General features: G+C 34.6%; 1 protein-coding gene and 1 long non-coding RNA gene across 14 annotated transcripts in view; one reads left to right on the top strand and one right to left on the bottom strand.

The window, feature by feature from the left end:
• Positions 1-21,001, top strand: part of LOC137488687 (uncharacterized) — a 149,975-nt gene that overhangs the window by 34,221 nt on the left and 94,753 nt on the right. The window lies entirely within an intron of this gene.
• Positions 1-21,001, bottom strand: part of vgll2a (vestigial-like family member 2a) — a 42,275-nt gene that overhangs the window by 17,396 nt on the left and 3,878 nt on the right. The window contains exons 3-5 of one of the 4 annotated variants that reach the window (XR_012395550.1): positions 20,413-20,883; positions 15,797-16,704; positions 10,638-12,763 (exon numbers count right to left, since the gene is read on the bottom strand). Coding sequence is in view for 2 of the 4 variants with exons in the window: in NM_001025486.1 (NP_001020657.1) it covers positions 16,661-16,704; positions 20,413-20,883 (515 nt within the window). In the remaining 2 variants the exon portion in view is untranslated. 4 annotated transcript variants of the gene reach the window in all.

The raw sequence follows: 21,001 nt of genomic DNA on the forward strand, positions 1-21,001 counted from the left end.
TGAAGTAAAGAACAGTAAAAAATAATTGCTCCACCATCATGTGACTTTAACCTTATAGAAGAGGTTTGTTTGAAGACTGAGAGCTGCTGTTTGTTCAGGAGTGCAGCGCTGATGACTGACAGCTCCAGCTTTAGCGTATGAGCCGGAGATAAAGGTTTCACAAACCTGCAGGTCTTAGATGTGGGATCAGCAGCATTCTCTGTCCATTAAAGCGTCTCTGCAACTCGGTGACCTTAAAGAAGTCATTACCCTCGCAATTAACATTGTAATATCAATCCAGTGACATGCTCAACATTGTTTCTGCATGGTTTTGTGCTATGCAATTAGCTAGATTTACAGTATTACATTAGATCTGCAGTGCAGTGGTAGTGCCCTTCATAAAGAAAGGCAACAATATCATGTTGTGAGTTTGGACTGTACCAAATAATAAAAAATAATAATAATCTGAAAGATCATAGTATGAGCAGTTGGACAGTACAAATGAATATATTGATTATTAGAGGTGATTGTAAAATAAATACAAAAATATGGAAAATATATATTTTTTAAATTATAAAACGTATTATCAAAGGAATATGTTGATTGAGAAGTGACTATAAAAAAGACAAAATGAGAAGGATGATGAAATTTCAGTTCATGGCTGTTTGCTGTACTATGTTTGTTTTGGGTCTGTATTATAAAAAGGAAATGTACAAATGGTAAATTAAACGTATAATATGTAAAATATGCAAAAATAGATGAAATGTGTTTCATTTAAAAATAAGAAATTAGACGAATGATGTGAAAAGATGTGGTAATAGGATGGGGAAAATAATAAGTTTGCGCTTCATCCTACTCTATTTCGATCATGACAAAATGTATTTTGTTGAAAGAATTTTTTTAAGTGTGAGATTTTTTTTGTTCAAAATCAATTTAATCAAATCAAAATCGAGAAGTAAAAAAAATTAAACTACAAATTTACTGTACAAGATTTTGTATTTGTAATTTAATGAAAATTAGTTATTAAGTCTAAGTGCGGAAGGTTGCATTCATTCTGATTTTATTGTTGTTATTATTCTTATTCTTATATGTCTGCCCTAAAAATGCCTGGCCAGCTTCTTAAAATACAATGCAAAATTTAGCACTTGTGTTTACAAATCTAAACCCCCCAACCCCCCACTCAGGTACAGTTGAAGTCAGAATTATTAGCACCCTGTATATATATTTTCTCTAATTTCTGTTAAACAGAAATAAGATTATTTCAACACATTTAGTCATTTTCTTTTTATCTTAGTTCCTTTATTAATCAGGGGTCGCCACAGCGGAATGAACCGCCAATTTATCCAGCATATGTTTTACACAGCGCATCCAGTCACAACCCAACACTGGGAAACACCCATACACGCTTATTCACACATTCACCTAATAGCGCATGTCTTTGGACTGTGGGGGAAACCTGAGCAGCAGGAGGAAACCCACACGAACACAGGAAGAACATGCAAACTCCACACAGAAATGCCAACTGATCCAGCCGAAATTTGAACCAGCGGCCTTCCTGCTGTGAGGCTACAATTCTACCCACTGCACCACCGTGCTGCCAATTTTGATTATATTTGTTTCAAGAGTTCTCATATAGCTGATGATTGATTATCAAGCTTGTCCCTGGAGAGAGCCCTGAGCTTATAAGATCCTCGAGCCCGGGGCTCCCTCCCGTTTGCAAGGCAAGAGAGAAGTTTGAGCTCAGGTAGATCTCGAGAACTCTCAGATATTGTTTGCTCTTAAGAGATAACTACTTACTAGAAGCATGTCCAAGGTGACGATTTGGACTAGTCAGTTAACTGAAGTTGCATGTTTTTGGACAGTAGGAGGAAACCGGAGGACCCGGGGGAAACCCACGTGAGCACGGGGAGAACGTGTAAACTCTGCACAGAAACGTTGGCTGGCTTGAAAAGGACTAGAACCAGTAAGGTTCTTGCTGTGAGGCAACAGTGCTAACCACTGGGATATGTCACCAATCTAGGAAAGAAGGAGGAGTAGGGTTGGAAGGGGGGATTCCTCAAAATGAAGATGCTGTTATATGGAACTTAGGTTATTTATAGTGGCTTAGGAGTCGTCTGATTGGTGGATCATAAATTGAATTATGCGGTACCAGCCACAAGCAATAATAAGCATGTGATCCTCTCGAAATTAGTTTAGAAATAAACTTCACTTATTTTTTCCTTAAATTTATTGAATTTAAAAAAAATAATTTTCCAACTGGGGTTGTACAATTCTAATCTGAAGCAGTCTTCGTCATCTAGCTTTACACTCAGAGGTCTGTATACGAATTCCCGCTGCTTATGCTAACTAATGTGAAAAATACCATCAGCCGTGGTGTGAAAATTGACAGCCATGTGGCACTTGTGGATGTTCTAAATGTCATATAGAGCCTGGCCTTCAGCTCAGGCATTAGCGAGATTCACATTCCTGGACCACCAGGGCGAGATGTTATCACACACACTTCAACATCTGCCTCTTCCGCCCGCAAAGAGAAAGTTACACTCATAGAGACAAAAACCGCAAAGCCCATCACTTATTTCTGTCTGTAACTCTTTCAGACCACACAAGACAGAGTTGGCATGCTCAATTGGCTGAGATGAGGGTAAAACATGAGATCTTACTGAAACAGTTCATCTAAACACAGGATGAGTAAAGTCTGATGAAAAACTGTCATATGGGCTTGACAACTTGGTCTGAAAGATTAAAATGATGTGGAAAAGTCAATAAAATATTACTGTAATCTGTTTTTACCATATCACTAACATGTTTCTGTCAAAGCTCCTATTTGTCTATTATCGTTAACACAATGCTAGCATGTTTTAAGCATGTTTGATCATTTTAAAACACAAATTAGCATGTTTCTAGCATAAATTAGCATGTTGCTAGAATGTTTCAAATGCTATTTATCATGTTACTAGCTTGGTAAGCATACTATTAGCATGTATTAGTATATTAGTATTACTATGACATTCAAATGAATTGGTATGCTCCTAAGATGAATTAGCATGCTGCTAGAATGTTTAGCACATAATTCTAGCATTAATTAGCATGTCACTTTCAGTTTTTAGCTTTTATCAGATGGTTAAAATGCTTTAGCATATTACAAGCATGATTTATCACATTGTTAGCATGTTTCTAGCATTAATTATCAAGTTGCTATCATGCTTTTAGCATGTTTTAGCTACTTAGCAAAGTTTTTAGGATATTGCTCAAATTATAAATTTGCAAGCATTTTTATGCTTCGTAAATTGTTAGCATGCTTTTTAACATTTTCCACAATAGCATGAATTAACATGTCACTTGCATAAAGGTTACTAACATTTACCACGTTTGCATAAATTAACATGTCACTTGCATAAATGCTACTACCATGTTTCAAGCATGTTGCTAACATGTTTCTGTTAGTATTGTCAGCATAAATTAGCATGTTGTTTATTATCATGATCTTTAAATGAATTAGGATGCTCCTACCATGAATTAGCATTTTGCTAGAATGTTTCCAGCATGTAATAGCGTGGTTTTAGGATGATTTTAGCATTAATTAGCTTGTCACTTACAAGCATGATTTATTCTGTTGTTGGCATGTTTCTAGCATTAATTATCAAGTTGGTGTCATACTTCTAGCTTGTTTTTGCAACTAAGCATTGTTTTAGGATATTAATAAAGTAATCAGAATTAAAAAAAAAAAAAAAACATGTTTATAGGATTCTTAGCAAATAGTTAGCATGCTCCTAACATTTGACATGAATTAACATGCAGCGTAAATAAATGTTACTAACATGTTTCTGTAAGTATTGTCAGCATAAATTAGCATGCTGTTAGTATGCTGTCCCATGCCCCTAACATGAATTAGCATGCTTTCAGAATATTTTCAGATTAAATTAGCATGTTTTAGGATAATTCTAGCATTAATTAGCATGTCACTTTCAGTTTGTAGCTTTTATCAGATGGTTAAAATGTTTTAGTGTTCCAAACATGATTTATCACATTGTTGGCATGTTTCTAGCATTAAAAATCAAGTTACTGTCATGCTTCTGGCTTGTTTTAGCAGCTTAGCAACGTTTTTAGGATATTGCTCAAATTAATTAGAATAAAAAAAGTTTTTAGTATCCTTAGCAAATTGTTAGCATGCTTCTTACATTTAACACATTAGCATAAATTAACAGATTACATTAGCGGGTTTTTAGGATAATTCGAACATTAATTATCATGTCACTTTCAGTTTGTAGGTTTTATCATATTACAAGCATGCTTTATCACATTGTTAGCATGTTTCTTGCATTAATTATCATGAACTTAATTAATAAAGTTACTATCGTGCTTGTAGTTTGTTTATAGCAATTTAGCAATGTTTTTTTAGGATATGTATTATAATTTTGCTAGCAAGTAGTATTATATTTATACTGTATGTATATGAGTGTGTATGTGTGTGTATGTGTGTGTGTGTGTGTGTGTGTGTGTGTGTGTGTGTGTGTGTGTGTGTGTGTGTGTGTGTGTGTGTGTGTGTGTGTGTTTGTGTTTGTGTATGTGTATAAGCCTAAATGGTGCATTTTGAAAGGGCCGTAAAACATTATTTGTGTGGTTTTTTGAGATGAAACTTCTCATACACACTCTAGGGACATCAGACTTATTTTATAAAAAGGGGCATAATAGGTTATATTTAAGGTCACAAATTAATGCTGAAACAAGTTGTATTGATAAACTATAATAAAAATCTAATTTTAGCAGTCCTTCTGTGATGTCAGTTTGATAGCTTGCCGTTTGGAGGTAAAATATTCCATTTTTAATTGGAATTACATCATCATACTAAAATAAAACTCTGCAGCAACTTCCAGTTCATGCAGACTTTAAAAAATGTAGTGTTTCACAGATCACTGATTTGATCAAACAAAAATAGCCACAGTATGCATAAACGGTTTTATTAAATAATAACAACCACACACACACAAATTATTATTTTTTTAACTTTTAATAAATATATGTGGGAGAAATATATAGATAAATTATGGCCTGTAATATGACTTACTGACTGTTATGCTTTTTTCATTTTTTGGAGCTTATCACCATTGATTTTTATTACATACAAAAGAGCAGCATTAAAGGGAAAGTTCACAAATGAATATTAGCATTTATCCTCTAATGTTCTCATGATGAGAAAGGTCACTTACAAATTAAAGTAAATGTTTTAGCAAAAAGTATAGTTCTTGGTGATTAAGGTTACAAATTATTGGAAATTTGAGTTTTGATAACATATACACTACCTGACAAAAGTATTGTCGCCCAAGTTTTAGAAACAGCAAATAATAACTTGACTTCTAGTTGATCATTTGGTATCAGAAGTGGCTTATGTGAAAGGCAAAGACCTCTAGATTACGCTTATTTGACCAAAATATGATCATGCCTTGAATTTTTAATTATTTAATTAGGACAGTAAGGTCTGACTTTGCTCAGACAAAAGTCTTGTCACTAAAGATAATGAATGTACAGTATAGAATATAAAGTCATGCTGCAGTGGAGAAAGAATGAATATTGTGTATGACTCCCATGAGCTTGGAGGACTGCATCCATACATCTCTGCAATGACTTATCAAAGTCATCTGGAATGGCAAAGAAACTGTTCATGCAGGACTCCCAGAGTTCATCAAGATTCTTTGGGTTTATCTTCAATGCCTCCTCCATCTTACTCCAGACATGCTCAATAATGTTCATATCTGGTGACTAGGATGTGGAGGCTGAAGTATGAGAAGGAGCTCTATCCTGCTGAAGAATTTGCCCTCTCTTGTGGTTTGTAATGTAATGGCAGCACAAATGTCTTGATACCTCATGGCTGTACATGTTCCCATGCACTCTGCAGATCTTTCACACGTTCCATACTAAATGTAACCCCAAACCATGACTTTTTTTCTTCACCAAACTTGACTGATTTCTGTGAGAACCTTGGGTCCATGCAGGTTCTAGTGGGTGTTCTGCAGTATTTGTGATGATTGGGATGCAGTTCAACAGATGCTTCATCAGAAACATCATCCTTCTGTCACTTTTCCAAATGTTCGACTACAGTTGAGCTATTATTTGTTGAGATCGATGACAAGACTTTTGTCAGGTAGTGTACCGGCAAAACAGATTTAATATGTGTGGCTTCTTTGAAATCCTAAGAAAGTAAATGATCTGTGCAATTAACATTATTTACAACACTATAATCCACAGTCTCTGAAAAAATAAGGAAAAAATAATGTTCAGTTTTGTGCAAAGTGTTATAATTTCACTCAAATTGCCAAAATAACAGCATTTCTTGGGTGAACTAAGAAAGATAACAGTCTTTTTTGTGTAAATGATGCTTTTAGAGGTCAAAAGGGTTCAATGTCAGTGGATCTACAGTACATGTGTTTTAATATATTCACTCATCTCACAAGAATGATTAACATTAGAGGCGAGATCTTTTATTAACCGTAAGCTGATCTCTGGCACAGGGCCTGTGTGTGTGTGTGTGTGTGTGTGTGTGTGTGTGTGTGTGTGTGTGTGTGTGTGTGTGTGTGTGTGTGTGTGTGTGTGTGTGTGTGTGTGTTTATTCTGAGGCTAAATAAAAAACAATTCCCCCTGTGATTTGGCCAACAGTTGTTTACATTCACATTTGAAGCGCTGAGGTTGGATTACCACCGGCGATACACACTGAGATTATGTTTGGCAGATTTGTGATGACAGAGTTCTGGTCGCTGATTATAGAATAAATGAGAGCTGAAAGCTGTAATGCTTTTTGTAGCTCAGTGCAATTCATTCAGACAAATGAAGGAGAGCTGCAGCGTCCACGAGTTTCACGCTCATTCAGACTGCGTGCTCAGATGTTCCAGCCAAGTGGATTTTAAATGCAGTTTGCGAAGATAAATATTATTTTTGATCATCAAGTTGCACAATTACTTTAAGTGTGTGTAAAAAGAGATTAGGCAAGAATTGTGTATTTATATTTCATATTTGCAGATCTTGTGCAGGTGATTTGCTTTAAACTCTCAACATCTACTCACCACACGTCACTTATATTTTTATGAGCTTGAATTAATATTACTTATTCAGCTTCAGTTTACTGTTCTCAGCTGACAGGAGTGGCACCCGGTGTGGTCTTCTGCTGCTGTAGCCCATCCGGCTCAGGGTTCAAGTGTTGTGCATTCAGAGAAGCTCTTCTGCCTACCTCGATTGTAACGAGTGCTTATTTGAGTTACTGTTGCCTTTTTATCAGTTCTGCTCTGACCTCTGGCATCAACAAGGCATTTGTGCCCACAGAACTGCCGCTCACTGGATATTTTCTCTTTTTAAGACCATTCTCTGTAAACCCTAGAGATTGTTGTGTGTGAAAATCCCATTAGATCAGCAGTTTCTGAAATACTCAGACCAGCCAGTCTGGCACCAACAACAATGCCACATTCAAAATCACTTAAATCACCTTTCTTCCAGTTTGCAGTTTGAACTGCAGCAGATCATCTTGACCATGTCTACATGCCTAAATGCATTGAGTTGCTGCCATGTGATTGGCTGATTATATTTACATTAACTTGCGGTTGGACAGGTGTACCTAATAAAGTGGCCGGTGAGTGTAAATAAAAATTATATACATATATATACTGTGTGTGTGTGTGTGTGTGTGTGTGTGTGTGTGTATACAGTTGAATTATCCCCCCCCCCCCCCCCATTTATTAGCACCCCTGTTTATTTTTTTCCCCAATTTCTGTTTAGGGGAGAGCAGATTTTTTTCAACACATTTCTTAACATAATAGTTTTAATCATCTCATTTCTAATAACTGATTTATTTTATCTTTGCCATGATGACAGCAAATAATATTTGACTGGATATTGTTCAAGACACTTCTATACAGCTTAAAGTGACATTTAAGGGCTTAACTAGGTTAATTAGGGTAACTAGGCAGGTTAGGGTAATTAGGCAAGTTAATGTATAATGATCGTTTGTTCTGTAGACTGTTGAAAAATACAGCTTAAAGGGGCTAATAATTTTGACATTAAAATGGCTTTTAAAAAATTAAAAACTGCTTTTATTCTAGCCAAAATAAAACAAAAAAAGACTTTCTCCAGATGAAAAAATATTATCAGACGGACTAAAAATTTCCTTGTTCTGTTCATCATATTTGGGAAATATTTAAAGAATAAGAAAAAAAATCAAAGCAGGGCTAATAATTCTGACTTCAACTATATGTATGTGTGTGTGTGTCTGTATATATATATATATATATATATATATATATATATATATATATATATATATATATATATATATATGTATAAATTTCTAAATAGTTGTAAAAACAATCCAATTTAAATTAATGGTGCTTTGACCAAAACAACCTAAATTTCTATTATCATTCATTTTCTAGTTGTCAGCTTAGTCCCTTTATTAATCCGGGGTCGCCACAGCAGAAATGAACCGCCAACTTATCCAGCAAGATTTTTACGCAGCGGATGCCCTTCCAGCCTCAACCCATCTGTGGGAAACTAAATTTCTATTAAATAATTATTTTGATTAATTAAGTATTTAGAATATACTTTAATAATTATTCTTTTTTAAATTAATAGCATTTTAAATTACTGTTTATTATTTTTGTTTGGAATTGTATTATCAATAACTTTAATGATTGTTTTGTTATCGAATAGATGAAAAAATACTTAGGGGGCCCATAAGGAGGAAGATAGAAGTAACTTTAATAATAAACAATTAATTTAGCAGCACAAATCGTGTTTGTAACACAAAACCCAGCGCACATAAGGTAAATTACCAGGCAAAGTGCTGTACTATAACAGTTTATCACGCGGTAACCACCTTATTGATAGACAACATTAGCTGATTAAAATGCCAGCGGCCTGTTGATCTGCTTTTTAAGGTGTGGGTTTCTGACCTTTAACACATGAGGATGATCATGAACTGTCCCTTCAACAAACGGGGTGACAACTGGCCGTGGATTCCTCGACGCCGCTCCAAAAAAGTACACCGGAGCGCGCATGAGTTTTTGGGATAATGTGACTGACAGCTCAGCCTCTCGCCCCTAATTAGTGCTCGGCAATTTATGTGCTACTGCCACGAGATTATACATCAAGATCACAAATCCTCCACTCACTGAAATATCGAGTGTCACTCACTGAGAGTGTAAATGCGCGCGCCCTGTGCCGCTCCCGTGCGCGCGTCTCGAAATAGTCCCGTCAGGCTAATAATGGCGCGGAGTTACCGGGCAGGGGTAATGTGACGGTTTTGCGTAATCACAATGTTTATAGATGGATGAGCACATCGACGTTTGTATATGTAACTTGTAGACCTATGAATAGGCTAGCATTATTTAGGCTACCCCTCGCTAACAGAAGACAACTAGCCTAGTTAGCCTATATAAACATATTCATTGTCACAGTCGGATGTGATTACCATGTTTTCAGTCAAAATGACAGAATTTTGGTTTTAAAAAGATCTGATTTTATCCTTTTAACAGAAATCGCACATACGGCTACTTAATTAAAAACAATGTTTGAAAACAAAGGTTATTTTTTGGTGTCAATGGATCCATTTAACCTAATATAATTTCCATATAGGCTGAAGTCCTTCCTTTTATTTCATTATATTAGATTTTTTTTTTTATCTAAATTAAAAATTTTATGCGAAGAACTGTTCACCAAATGTTTCTTCGGGGAACCAAAAAGATTTGAATCACTTTAAAAAACAAATCAAAGCATTAATTGTTTTACGAGTCATTTGTCTTTCTTAATTGTTTCAACCTAAATATTTCAAGTTAGTTTAATAAAAACTTTCCGAATAGTTTCAACTTAAATTTTTTTGATAAAAACCTAATCGTTACATTACATTTCATTTCAATGACAGCATGCCCCTGCTAAGGTCAACATCTACACGTGTTTACACAAAAATGCCATTCAAAAAATAAACTCTGGGAAGCGTGACACTCCTGGTTTCCTATTTTGTTCTTGACCTGTATTACGTTTTGTCATTATTTGTTTTCTTTTAGCATAGTGAGTTTGAATAGCACATATTATCCGCAATTGTCAACTGAGTACTGAATATTGTAGTTACATATGAAAAATAAAATTAACTCAACCTCAAATTCAGTGTGTGGACAAGCTACAAATAAAACCAGACTAAATATAGCCGTCATTTGTAAGACCGTATATAGTCACAAAAAACACTGCTTTAACTAGTTAAACATTATTAAATGTGATTGTATAATTTTCCACATGAATTCTCGTAAATTTCCATTCACCCCCAGCCATTTAGGACTGTCGTATGTTAGTTTTAAGTGCTAGTTTTTAAAAAAAGAGGTCTTTGTTTTACCCACTTAAGCAAGAGAGAGACCCCTGGCCACACATCTCTTGTCCATCATTGCTGCTGTCATAAGCCAATATTAATCAACAGCTGTCCGGTATTCACCACCCGAAAAGAAAAAGGATCAAGTGGCAGTGTGACAACATTCAGTCTAGCGCTTTCTTTCTTTCTTTCTTTCTTTCTCGATTCCCATTTCCTTTTCACTGACTGAATCTATAGCCAAGTGGACAAAACCTCAGGAATTAAAAGCAGTTTACTGCATTCCTGCTCAAAAAAAAGAACATATTGACACAAAAACATCTATACTGAAATAAATAATTATTTAATCTCTGATGGCAGGGTTTTGAAGGCTGCAGCAAGTTCATAATAGTCTCTTTATTTCTTTCTTAATGGCCCAAAGCGCACAGAAATAATGCATTTCAAAATGTGTCTGATATAAAAAGATGTCGCTATACTCAATTTGTACAGTGTTATTGATTGCAGTTTTACACGCAGCCTCTAAAACACATGGGGCAACATAAAAAAGTGTGTATTGCCCGGTTTTATTTCCAGTTTTGTCGTGTTAAATGAAGATATAGACCACTGGTAAAAACAAACAACACCTCGTTTCCCTCAATGCACTGAAAAAGAATACTTTAAAAGGTAATATATTACATATCATATACATACAAATACATCGTGGTGGGACATCACAAGTAAAACCCCAAAGTATACCTCAGTTTTAACACATGATGTGAATTTTGTCTTCAAAACTGCATTTCTGTATTATAAATTTTTGTGTTATACGTTGCTTTAATGCTAGTTTATTCTCAAGTTGTCAAGATTGACCTGGGCTGTGTGAGACAAACTAAATAGACGCCTGGTTGAAGAGTGCTTACTTGAGTGGATAAAAAATGTCAGCAACTCTATTTTACAAAGATTTTTTTTGTTCACTTATAAGAGAGAAAAATCACACTGGAAAAGACTGAATCTTTCTAGTGCACTTGTGTAAAGTGCAAGTGTTTTTGAAGGCTTCAAATCTAGTACACTTTGCATTTGACTGAGTGTACACCAACTTTATTATTTGTGCTTTAACATAAAAGTTTCTGTCAGTTTTTATGTGTTTGCAAGTGTCCACACACAATGTGCATTATGTAGGGTTGTAAAAAGTATTGACTTTGATTAAAATCATTAGTGAAATTTTTAAATTGTCTATTCTACCGTCGGGGTTGCTCATATATATATTGTATGCTCATAGATTGATTAGCTGATAGACGCAGCTTTCAAACAACATTCTCATGGCAATTCATAACTTTTTGGTTTAGTGGCTAATTCGTATGAATTCATACGATCTCATTTATACAATTTAGTACAATTTGCTCATGGCTGGGTTTAGGGGCGGTGTTGGGTGCTATGCCTTTTTAAAATTGTACATTTTCATACGACTGAACTCATACAGATTATACACTAAACTGACAAGATGTAAAATACTTACGTTTTCTCATGAGATCTCATTCGTACTATTTAGTTCAATTTGCTTATTCCCCAATGACGGTTGGATTCAGGGGCAGCGTTGGGTGCCACGCCTTCTTTTTAAAATCGTACATTTTCATATGACTGAACTCGTCTGAGATATCCACTAAACTAACAAAACGTAAAATACTTAAATTTCGCAAGATCTGATTCGTACAATTTATTATGATTTGCTTATCCGATAATGACGGTTGCGTTCAGGGGTGGCATTGGGTGTCACGCCTCATTTTTAAAATCGTTCATTTTCATATGACTGAACGCGTACAAATTTGTATGAATTAGTCACTAAACTGACAAAATGTAAAATAATTACGTTTTCTCATGAGATCTGGTTCGTACAATTTATTACGATTTGCTTATCCCCCATTGATGGTTGAGTTTAGGGGTAGCATTGGGTGCCACGCCTTCTTTTTAAAATTGTACATTTTCATACGATTGAACTCGTACGAGTTATCCATTAAACTAACAAAACGTAAAATACTTATGTTTTCTCAAGATCTGATTCGTACAATTTAGTATGATTTGCTTATCTAACAATGACAGTTGCATTCAGGGATGGCATTGGGTGCCACGCCTTCTTTTTAAAATTGTACATTTTCATACGACTGAACGCGTACAAATTTATATAAATTAGCCAATAAACTGACAAAATGTAAAATATTTACATTAACTTGTGAGATCAGGCTAGGCTTTCAAACAACCTTTGTGTAACTAATAGTTTTTGCACTACCTCAACATTACAGGACTGCATTTTCAATAGTATCTGGATGCAGCCTTATTGATGCAAGCTGTTCTTGCATTATCTCAGAGATGCAATGTCAGACACTGCTCACTCAATGAAGCTAGTGACGTCACTGTGAGGGGTAGGGTTAAGTGTGGGCATTAACAAGCATTTGCATGCAGCTTAGATTGCAACTGCACCAGGTCTGCATCCAGACCCCCATCTTTTTTAGCCTTATTTGACGGAAAAACATAACTATTTTATAAATTGTTGAAAACTGATGAATTGGTGCAATGCAATTAATACTAATATGTACTATTTTCTTTAACCAGTGTTGGGGAAAGTTACTTTTAAAAGTAATATACTATCTTAAGTCACTTTAAAAAAAAAAAAAAAGTAACTGTTACTTTTTAACAAGAGTAATGTGTTGTGTTATTTTTGCCAATTTTTTGTAATTTATTTATTTTATAATATGTAATATATTTAAAATAATACATTTTTGTATTAACATTACTAATTTTATGATAAATAATAAAATTAGTATTTCCCAACACTGCTCCTAAACATACCCACAAACATTGGCGGCATGACCACATTATACTAAAACATGTAATAAAAATGTAATGGTAATAAAAAATTCAATAGTAATGAACTGCAGTCACATTGACATGAAAACAACGGCAAACTGAAGACAGCAAAAACCACTGATGCCCACATTGAAGAGTGATAGCGTGAGGCAATTAATAGATATCCAGTTCAAACAAGTGCAACGACATATTTGAAGCTCTTCAAAATTTGAAGATAAAGAGTTCAGAATCTGGATGAAGATGAAAACTTCTAGTGCGAATGTGTAAAGTACCTGTGTTTGTGCACACTCTCTAGTAGAGCAGTGTTTCTCAACCACATTCCTGGAGGACCACCAGCTCTGCACATTTTCCATGCCTCCTTAACCAAACACACCTGATTCAGATCATCAGCTCATTAGCAGAGATTGAATGACCTGTAATAGGCGTAACAGACAAAGGAGACACCCAAAACATGCAACATTGGTGGTCCTCCTGGAACATGGTTGAGAGACACTGTAATAGAGGATACTTTGAATGACTGTGTGTATGCTAACATACCACATGTATACTTTGTGCTTTGAAAAAAACTTCAATTTTTTACGTGTCTATAATGATCTGCGTACAGTGCATACGACTTAAATTTTGCAGTAAGAACACTGCAGAACTGCCAGATTTTTGCCATTTTTAATTGTTTTTGCTTTACTTTAGTTTGTCCACAAGATGACAACACCAAACCAGGCCATTGTTAATAGGGATATAAAACCCAAAAATGAAAATGTCATCACTATTTACTCACCCTCATATGAATGCAAACGTTTCTGAGTTTATTTCTTCTGTTGAACACAAAAGAAGATATTTTGAAGAAATCTGAACACCTACACAGCAAAATCCTCTGAGTAAAATCTACTCAGTTCAGAGAGTATTTGGTCCCTCTTTAAATAATTGCAAACAAGTTGGTAAAAAGCAAAGCTACTGTTTGTGGAGTTGCTTAATGATCCTCTGCTGAGATTTTAAGAGATTCAATGTATAACTATAATATTCTATGTGAAGCTGCTTTGACAAAATCTACGTTGTAAAAGCGCTATAGAATTAAAATAAAACTGAATTGAATTATATTTCAGCTGATTTCATCTAAGGCTGTGATGTAGTCAGATGTAGTTTTTTGTTTCTTATCCGTGTTTCTGCTTATTAACAGCAGGTGTTCATCATCAGTCCTCAATCATCACTTAATTAATCCTTTCATTGTGTCATTGACTTGAGTTACTTTAACTCAATTTAGAGAGGGACCAAATACTATCTAAACTAAGTCAATTTTACGCAGAGGATTTTGCTGTGTATGACCGTTGACTCACATAGTTACTATTGAAGTCAATGGCTGCAATGTTGCATGCAGAACTGTTGCAAACAATTTATTTGTGTTGAATTTAAACAAACAAATTAAATTTAATAATGTTCAACTTAATTTGTTTAAATTCAGCCCAAATAAATTGTTTAAAACCACTTAACGTAAAACAAAAATGAGTAAATCCAAGGAATCATCTTTCAATAATTTTTGTCAGTGCAGGTTTCAGGCTTCCTTCATAATATCTTCTTTTGTGTTCAACAAGAAAGAAACATTTGTGTTTACCAAGAAAGAAAAGTAAAGTGTACGTAAATGTTGACAGAATTTTCATTTTTGGTTCAACTATCCATTTAAAAAATTGAACATAAACGTGTTGAGTTAGTGCTTATGTTGAGTTATTAAATGTTGATTGTGACTCTATTTTAGGTAAATTTCATGTACTATTTTCAAGTACAATGTCATTTTTTGGGCGGCATGGTGGCTTAGTGGTTAGCACTGTCACCTCACAGCAAGAAGGTCACTGGTTTGATCTCCTGCTGGGTCAGTTGCCATTTCTGTGTGGAGTTTGGATGTTCTATCTGTGATTCCTCCGGGTGCTCCGGTTTCCCCCACAGTCCAAACACATGCTCTATAGATGAATTTGATCAACTGAATTGTCCATAGTGTGTAAAAGAGTAAAGTGTTTCCCAATGCTTAGTTGCAGTTGTGTAAAACATATGCTGAAATAATAGGTGGTTCATTCCGCTGTGGCATTATTTGTCACTTTTTGCACACACCATCAAATGGAGTACTTTAAAAGGCTGTGCATGTGACTGTGTAAAATAAATTGAAGCATACTTTGGGCTAAGTTGATGATGACAAAAAAAAAATTCATAAAAAAGTACAAATATTCCTGACATGCTGTTTGATCTTTACATGTAGACACACTAAAACACTTAAAATATATACAGTACAGCTTAACTGTGTGTGTCCAACACAATCTCATGGCAATTCGTGACTTGTTGATTTAGTGGCTAATTTGTACATTCTCGTTCATACACCTTAGTATGATTTGCTCATCGTATAATGAGGGGTAGGGTTTGTGGGACAATACATTAAATGCAGATGAAGTCAGAATTATTAGCCCCCCTGTATATTTTTCTTCTCCAATTTCTTTAAATGATTTTTTCAACACATTTCAAAACATAATAGTCTAATAACTCATTTATAATAACTGATTTATTTTATCTTTTTCATGATGACAGTAAATAATATTTGACAATATATTTTTCAAGAAACTAGTATTCAGCTTAAAGTGCAAATTAAAGGCATTGTATAACGAAGGTTTGTTCTGTAGATAAACGAAAAATAAATATTGTATAAGAGGGCTAATAATATTAACCTTAAAATGATTAATAACAAATTAAAAACAGCTTTTATTCTAGCCGAAATACAAAAAAATAAGGCTTTCTACAGAAGAAAAAATATTATAGGAAACACTGTGAAAAATTCAATGCTCTGTAAAACATCATTTGGGAAATATTTGAAAAAGAGCTAATAATTTTGACTTTAACTGTAGTTACATTTCCTCATGAGATCAGGCTGGTGTATCTTATTCCAGTTAAATCCACAACATGCCTGACAAAAAAAAAAGAAACAGAAAAGCCAAACCAGTTGTTCCCTTTCGCCGTGTGTCCAGCTACAACAAAACGGCTCTTTTGTGAACTCCAGGGCTCTCGCTCGGTCAAACGGCGCACTGTGCCTGTTAAGTTCCACAACAGTTGTCCATGACAGGTGCTGAAAGCAATATAGATAGAGTCAAGCGGCTTCAAATAACCCAGAGATGATCGGGAATGCTGCTCTTTCGTCAAAACATCTCAGTTCTGGTCAAAAAAAAAAAAGTCTTTTACTTTTCTGCCATTTTGGCTCTCAAATATCCTCCTGAAGAAACCTAGTCCATATTTAAACCTGATTTTGGGTCAGTTTTGCTGAAGGTCGGGGGAGGGATTGAGCAGCTGCTAGTCACACCAATACAGTACGTTTGCTCCTCTCAACGGAGAGTTTAGTTTTTTTTTACTCCACTTTCAGCTTAGGATGGTCCCGCTGCAGAGCGTGTAGCGCCGAGCTGCAAGTGAGATGAGAATCTGTTACAGAAAAGCCAGAGAAAGACAAGCCAGCGGAGAAAAAGAAGTGGCCGCAGGGCTTTAAAACCAGTACAAGTCCTTGCTCTTATCTTGGCTCTGTAGACCTGAGAGAAAGACGGAATAGGGAGAGAAAAAAAAGCATAAGGAAATGAAGAGAGAGAAAATAAGCAACAAATACACAGAGAGAGAGAAGTGAAGGCTGGAAGCAAAGAAAGCCTTAAAGACGAAGAGTGAAAATCAATATCAGAAGAGCAAAGGTGAAAAACCTTGAAGGTAACTAGAAAAAAGTGAGAATAAATTGGCAAATTGATCATGCAGAGTGCTACAAGAAGCTCTCAGACGGTATTATGTTTTACATTATACGTTTGGCTTTTTTATTCTGAGAATTTAACCTCTGGTGGCTTTGAAAAGTCATGTAGAAATGTCACTGCATTAGAGAACAAAGAATTAAACGAAGTAGCATTTGCAAACAAACTCAGAAATTCCTTATTTTCTGTCATCTTTTATTAAATTTGGTTTAGAACGTTTTTAAAAAGAAATTAAGTGTTTTTTTTCTGAAGATAAATGAAATATCAGACTTTAGTTTGTAAGGGATTTTGTAAAAATGAAAGATCTAGTTTAGGGGTGCCCAAACCTTTTCGTATAAAGGGCCAAAAGCCAAATAACACAGAGAGCCGTGAGACGGAAGTAAATATACCTAACTATTTTACATTAAAGTCGCCATGGGTAATTTCCCAATTTATTTAGTAAGATTTAGAAGTAAATACTGTAAAGGGAAAAAAACATTACTTTAAATCATGTTAACTAATGCAGTAAAAACATTTAAAATGATAACTTACTGCAATAACAATATAGACAATTACATTTATAACATGTTGGAATTGAATGTTGAATACAAAAGCAGAATTTGCCTTTGCTTTGATTTGTGCTTTATCTGTCGGGTGACAGTATGTACCTTTTAAACTAAATCTGATTAATTTACACCATTTAATTGAAAATTTTAATTTCAGTTAGCTTTTAACAATAAAACAAACAAAAAAAGGTTACATTAGATTTGAAATGACAACCTCTAAACCATGCCCATCATTCATCCTCTCTTCACAGAGGGGATGGTGGGCCAAATCAAAGGTTTCTGTGGGCCCTAGTTTGGGAATCCTTGATCTAGATGTTTCCTTGCAGTCTCCTGCATCTGTTTGCCTTTTTTTTTAATTAAGTAAAAAAAAAAAGTATCAAAAGTATAAATTTTAGCAATTGAACTGATTAAAAACTATTTTAAATATGTTTTTGAATATTAATGTTTCTTATAATTGCTTTTCTTTTAAACTTTTCATTCATCATTATAATAAAATATATCACATGTTGCATACAACTATTAAGTAAAACAACCATTTTTAACAATAAAAATAAATAAAAATAAATAAAAATAAATTTTTGTTAAGCAGCAAATAAATCTGAAACTAATATCACTGACAGGGAAAAATGAAGAAGTGACACTGAAAAATTCAGCTTTGCATCACAAGAATTAATTAGATTTTAAATAAATTTAAATGGAAAATTAATTCATTTATTTTTTTTTCGGCTTAGTCCCTTAATTAATTTTTCAGTCCCACTTTATAAAAAAGTTTCAATTGGTTAAAGGTAGTTCATGTATTTACTAACATGAACAAATAATAATTAATAATTGTGCATTTATTATTTATAGTTTAACATTTACTAATGCGTGATTAAAATCCAAATTCGTGCTTGTTAACATTAGTTAATACACTAACATGAACAAACTATTGATGACTTTATTTTCAGTACCTAACGATCAGTGAATAAATACTGTAATAAGGGTATTGCTCACTGGTTGGTCATCTTAGTAAAAATTAATTAACAAATTACAACTTTAACCAATTACATTTTTAAAAATGTACTAATTACTTTGGTCACACTTTATGTTGATGATCAGTTTGTTGAATTTAAGTAACATTGCGTCTACATGCCAACTAATTCTTATTAGATTATAAGTAGACTGTAGGTTGGGGTTGGGGTTAGTTTAAGTTGACATACACTTGCAAAGTCTCTGATAGTCAGTTAAATGTCTATTGATGGAGCGGTATCAGCAGGTATTAAGCAGACAGTCTACTAATACTCAAAAGAACCATCAAAATAAAGTGTTACCATTACTTTTACATTAACTAATACAACCATATTATAAAGCCTTACCGCAGAGTGCCAATTATAAATTGACGATCAGGGTGGTCAACTGTTTTGGTTAGTTTGTGTAATACGTGCTTTCGTCATTCATGTATTTATTTTTAGTTACATCTAGTTTATTAATAAAACGTATCTGTTTGTAATCTGACCCACAGTATTTTCGGATTAGAACCATTTCAGATGTTACTGTAGGTTAAACTACAACTATGCGTCTAATTCGAATTTACCTTCAGACTAAATATAGATAGAAACACCTATTTTACAAGAAAACAAAGTCTTTGTGAACACAATGTCTATTGGTGATCTGACAGTTTCAGATTTTTTTCTTGAATAGACTGATTGGCGCGATTATGTATTCTCAATGTTTTGAAGCATTATAGGGGTGGTCATATGTATACTTATGTGTATTATTTTAATTATTAACATTATTATTTAAATACAGATCAGAGTGAAATATTTTCAAGTATTAAAGGACTGACCCCCACCCCATATATCTTGCTCTGACGTCCTTCAGTGGGGATCAAGCATTAATTAGGGGGGTCAATCACCCCCCTAAACCCCCCCGTAATTCACATGCTGTCTCACTGTATTTAACAAGTAAATGTCGTTCAAGTTTAACATTTAGTTTTAAAATGCAATAACATCCATACTTTTTCTCATGTAAGTAAGTGTATCGTTCACTGCTTGTTCATGTTAGTAAATACATTTTATATACACAACTACTATAATACATCCTTAATGCAAAGTCTTACCGCATTTTCCCTAAAGTAAATGCCATTCGGTTTAACACTAAGTTGTCAAATGCAATAACATCCATTCTTTTTTTTAAGTATATCTGCATAAATACTAGTACCGCATTTATTAATGATCATAGTTCATTTACTAGTGCATTACTAAAATGCTTGTTAACATTAGTTAATGCACTAAAATGAACAATGAAAGATTTCCTAACAATGAATAAATACTGTAATAGGTGTATCGTTCACTGCTTGTTCATGTTAGTAAATACATTAACTACTGTACTACTGCAGTTGCAAAGTCTTACCATGTTTTCCCTAAAGTACAGTTGAAGTCTGAATTATAAGCCCTATTGAATTATTAGTAATAAAAGTATTATTATTATTATTATTATTTCTCCAAGAAGTAATAATATAACACATTTCCAAAACTTAATAGTTTTAATAACTAATAACTGATTTCTTTTGTCTTTGCCATGATGACAGTACATAATATTTTACTAGATGTTTTTTAAAATGCTAGTATTCAGCTTAAAGTGACATTTAAAGGCCTAATTAGGCAAGTTACAGTAATTAGTTAAGTCATTGTACAACAGTGGTTTGTTCTATAATTAAAAACAAATATTGCTTAAGGGGGGCGACTAATATTGACCTTAAAATTTTGAAAAAAAAAAAATTTATTCTAGCCAAAATAAAACAAATAACACTTTCTCCAGAAGAAAAAATATTATAGGAAATACTGTGAAAAATTCCTTGCGGTTAAACATCATATGGGAAATATTTGACTTCATCTGTAAACGCCATTCAGTTTAACATTTAGTTTAAGTCTACCTCACGTGCATTAACACCCGCTGTGTTTAAGCTTCATGTTCACACCTGTATCCATGTTCAGACTCATATCAGAGCTGGTCGCTGTAAAAGCTCCGGTCCATCCCGAGCTGCCTGCTTCGCTCTTGCTGATATCACAGGGCGAGGATCCCGGTGCAGGCACCGTTGCAGAAGGAAGTCTATGCGGCCGCACTGAGGGTACGAGCAGGGAGCCGTAACGGGGGTCAAAATGCGTCCCGTACATGTCATGCACTGAGGGCCGGGGGTAAGTGGACCCTTGGGTGCCGATGGCTCCGCTGAGCGAGTACGGGTGATGGTGGTGGGACGGGTGCCACGGCTCTGGGGTGGTTTGGTGGAGGTGGCTGTGTAGAGATGCGCTGGAGTACGGGTCTGTTGGGAAGGGAAGGTCTGTGTGGGACGAACCTAATGCGCTGCTGAGAGATGCTGCGACTGAGGGCTGATAAGCACTGTTCCAGAAGGAAGGAGGAAAACTTCTCTGGCTCATAGGGAATGATCCATCTGCGGAGGAACGGATTGACGTTTATATTTGATTATTGAACAGATGCTTTTTTTCCATAAGTGAGGATAAATAAAGCACTTTAAATCAGTAGAGTACACTCAGTTTGTATGAAGGAAT

Source organism: Danio rerio, chromosome 20, assembly GCF_049306965.1.
Source record: "Danio rerio strain Tuebingen ecotype United States chromosome 20, GRCz12tu, whole genome shotgun sequence".
In the NCBI taxonomy this organism is placed as follows: Eukaryota; Metazoa; Chordata; class Actinopteri; order Cypriniformes; family Danionidae; genus Danio; species Danio rerio.